At 58.8% G+C, this 1,989-nt stretch overlaps 1 protein-coding gene across 1 annotated transcript in view; it reads left to right on the forward strand.

Annotated features, from left to right (window-relative positions):
• AHNAK (AHNAK nucleoprotein) overlaps positions 1–1,989 on the forward strand; it is a 29,447-nt gene that overhangs the window by 10,847 nt on the left and 16,611 nt on the right. The window contains 3 exon segments of the mRNA XM_010854057.1: positions 196–352; positions 773–960; positions 1,873–1,989. The exon segment at positions 1,873–1,989 is cut by the window's right edge and continues 4 nt beyond it. Coding sequence (XP_010852359.1) covers positions 196–352; positions 773–960; positions 1,873–1,989 — 462 coding nt within the window.

Raw genomic sequence — 1,989 nt, forward strand, 5'->3', positions numbered from 1 at the left:
ACGGGGCGGGGAGGGGCTTGGATGGGGTGAGGGGCTGATTACCTCCGTTGTGGTTGCATCCACTGGCCCATTTCCGATTTGCCCCTTGTGCCTTGGGAGCTTGCCCACAGCAGAAGCCGGCACCTTGGAGACAGTGCCCCACTCCATGGCCTTCCACCCCCACTGCCCTGAGCTCTGTTTCGCTATCCCAAACAGATGGAGAAAGAGGAGGAGACAACCCGGGAGCTGCTGCTGCCCAACTGGCAGGGCAGCGGCTCCCATGGGCTGACCATCACCCAGAGGGATGATGGCGTCTTTGTGCAGGAGGTGATGCAGAACTCCCCTGCGGCCCGCACTGGGGTGGTCAAGGAGGGTGAGTCTTCTCGGGGTGCGGGCTGGGGCTGGAATTAGTGGGGAGGCTGGTGGAGGGGAGGGCAGGGGGCAGCACAAGCGGGTGGGTGGCTGTGGAGTGCCCAGTCTCAGTGGCATCAGGATGGTCGGTACCCAAGCCCTGCCCTCCCCTGCCCACTCTTTGTTGCTTGTTCATTCACAGTCCTCGTGGGAGGCGGTCCTGTGGATTGGAGACGTTGTGCGTCCTCTGTTCTGACTCCACCACCCAGGAGCTTGGCCACTTTGAGCCAATTAGTTGTCCTTGCCTCAGTTCCCTCATCTCTACCATGGGTGTTACCACACTTGTGAATCAGTCCAAGGGCCCAACGCAGAGTGCTGGGTTGTGGGTTGTGTCCCCGAGACTCTGGGTGGTCTTACCCACGTCTTGCTCCTTCCTGCTCAGGGGACCAGATTGTGGGTGCCACCATCTACTTTGACAACCTGCAGTCGGGTGAGGTGACCCAACTGCTGAACACCATGGGCCACCACACCGTTGGCCTGAAGCTGCATCGCAAGGGGGACCGGTCCCCTGAGCCTGGCCAGACCTGGACCCACGAGGTCTTCAGTTCCCACAGCTCTGAAGTGGTTCTGGTGAGTTCCTGGCTGGCCGGCTGCTCCCTGAGCTCCTCTGGCCACTCAGCTCCCTTTCCTGGGCCTCGCTTGTCCTTCCTTGCTTTTCTGTCCCACTCTCTCCCTCTGCTCTGTCGAGCCAGCCTGTTTCTCCTATTCACGTGTGGCCGCTACTGCTGCTAAAAAGTCTTCCGTTGGTCTAACCTCAGAGGCCCCTGTGTGTGGGGACCCACTGATCAGTCTGGTCCGAAGTGCCGGGAGGCAGGCCGGCTGCTTTGCGAGGATCTTTGAAAATTATTTTCTCGGTGCCCAGCTCTGCCTCCCAGACATCATTTTTCTGTTTCCAGAGGCCTGGACTCGTCTGTGAGTCAGAGGCTGGGCAGCGAAGTGCCTGAGGGACGTTTCTCTGCTCCTTCCGATGGCTTGTTTATTTAACAAATAATGAGTCCCTCAAAGTGGAAGTGTTGAGCCCAGCACAACCGGGCTCCACCGATGCTGTCCGAAGGGTCCCTGAGAGGACTCCCCTCTGGATTAAACGAACAAGGCCAGGCAGTTGAGAGCTGAGAACTGAACTAAGTCAGCACAGAGCTGGTCGCCGGGAGGCGTCTGAGAAACTTGATGGGCTGACTTGAATCTAGGATTGGTTGTGAATCCTTCTCCCAGGCCCCAGTGTCTAGGAGTCTACTGTCCCCAGTCTTCCCCATGGCTTTTGCTTGCCAGAGTTTCCCCAAATAATTTGTTTTCTTCCTGTGATGTGGCTGTCAGCCCCTCTCTTTAGCCCCTCATGCTGGGTCCCAGAAGGCTCCATGGCCCTCCCTAACAGTCCCGGCTTCTTTGGGGAGCAGGTGACCGTACTGTCGGCTGGGCTGTGGCCGGGCGTCTGTCACTCACGCAGACTCTGCTGCAACCTGTACGGGGCGTGTGTTTCTGCAGAGCGGGGATGACGAGGAGTACCAGCGCATCTACACCACGAAGATCAAGCCTCGGCTGAAGTCAGAGGATGGAGTGGAAGGGGATGCTGGGGAGACCCAGAGCCGCACCATCACGGTG

This window comes from Bison bison, unplaced genomic scaffold, assembly GCF_000754665.1.
Source record: "Bison bison bison isolate TAMUID 2011002044 unplaced genomic scaffold, Bison_UMD1.0 scf7180017864334, whole genome shotgun sequence".
NCBI classification, from domain to species: domain Eukaryota; kingdom Metazoa; phylum Chordata; class Mammalia; order Artiodactyla; family Bovidae; genus Bison; species Bison bison.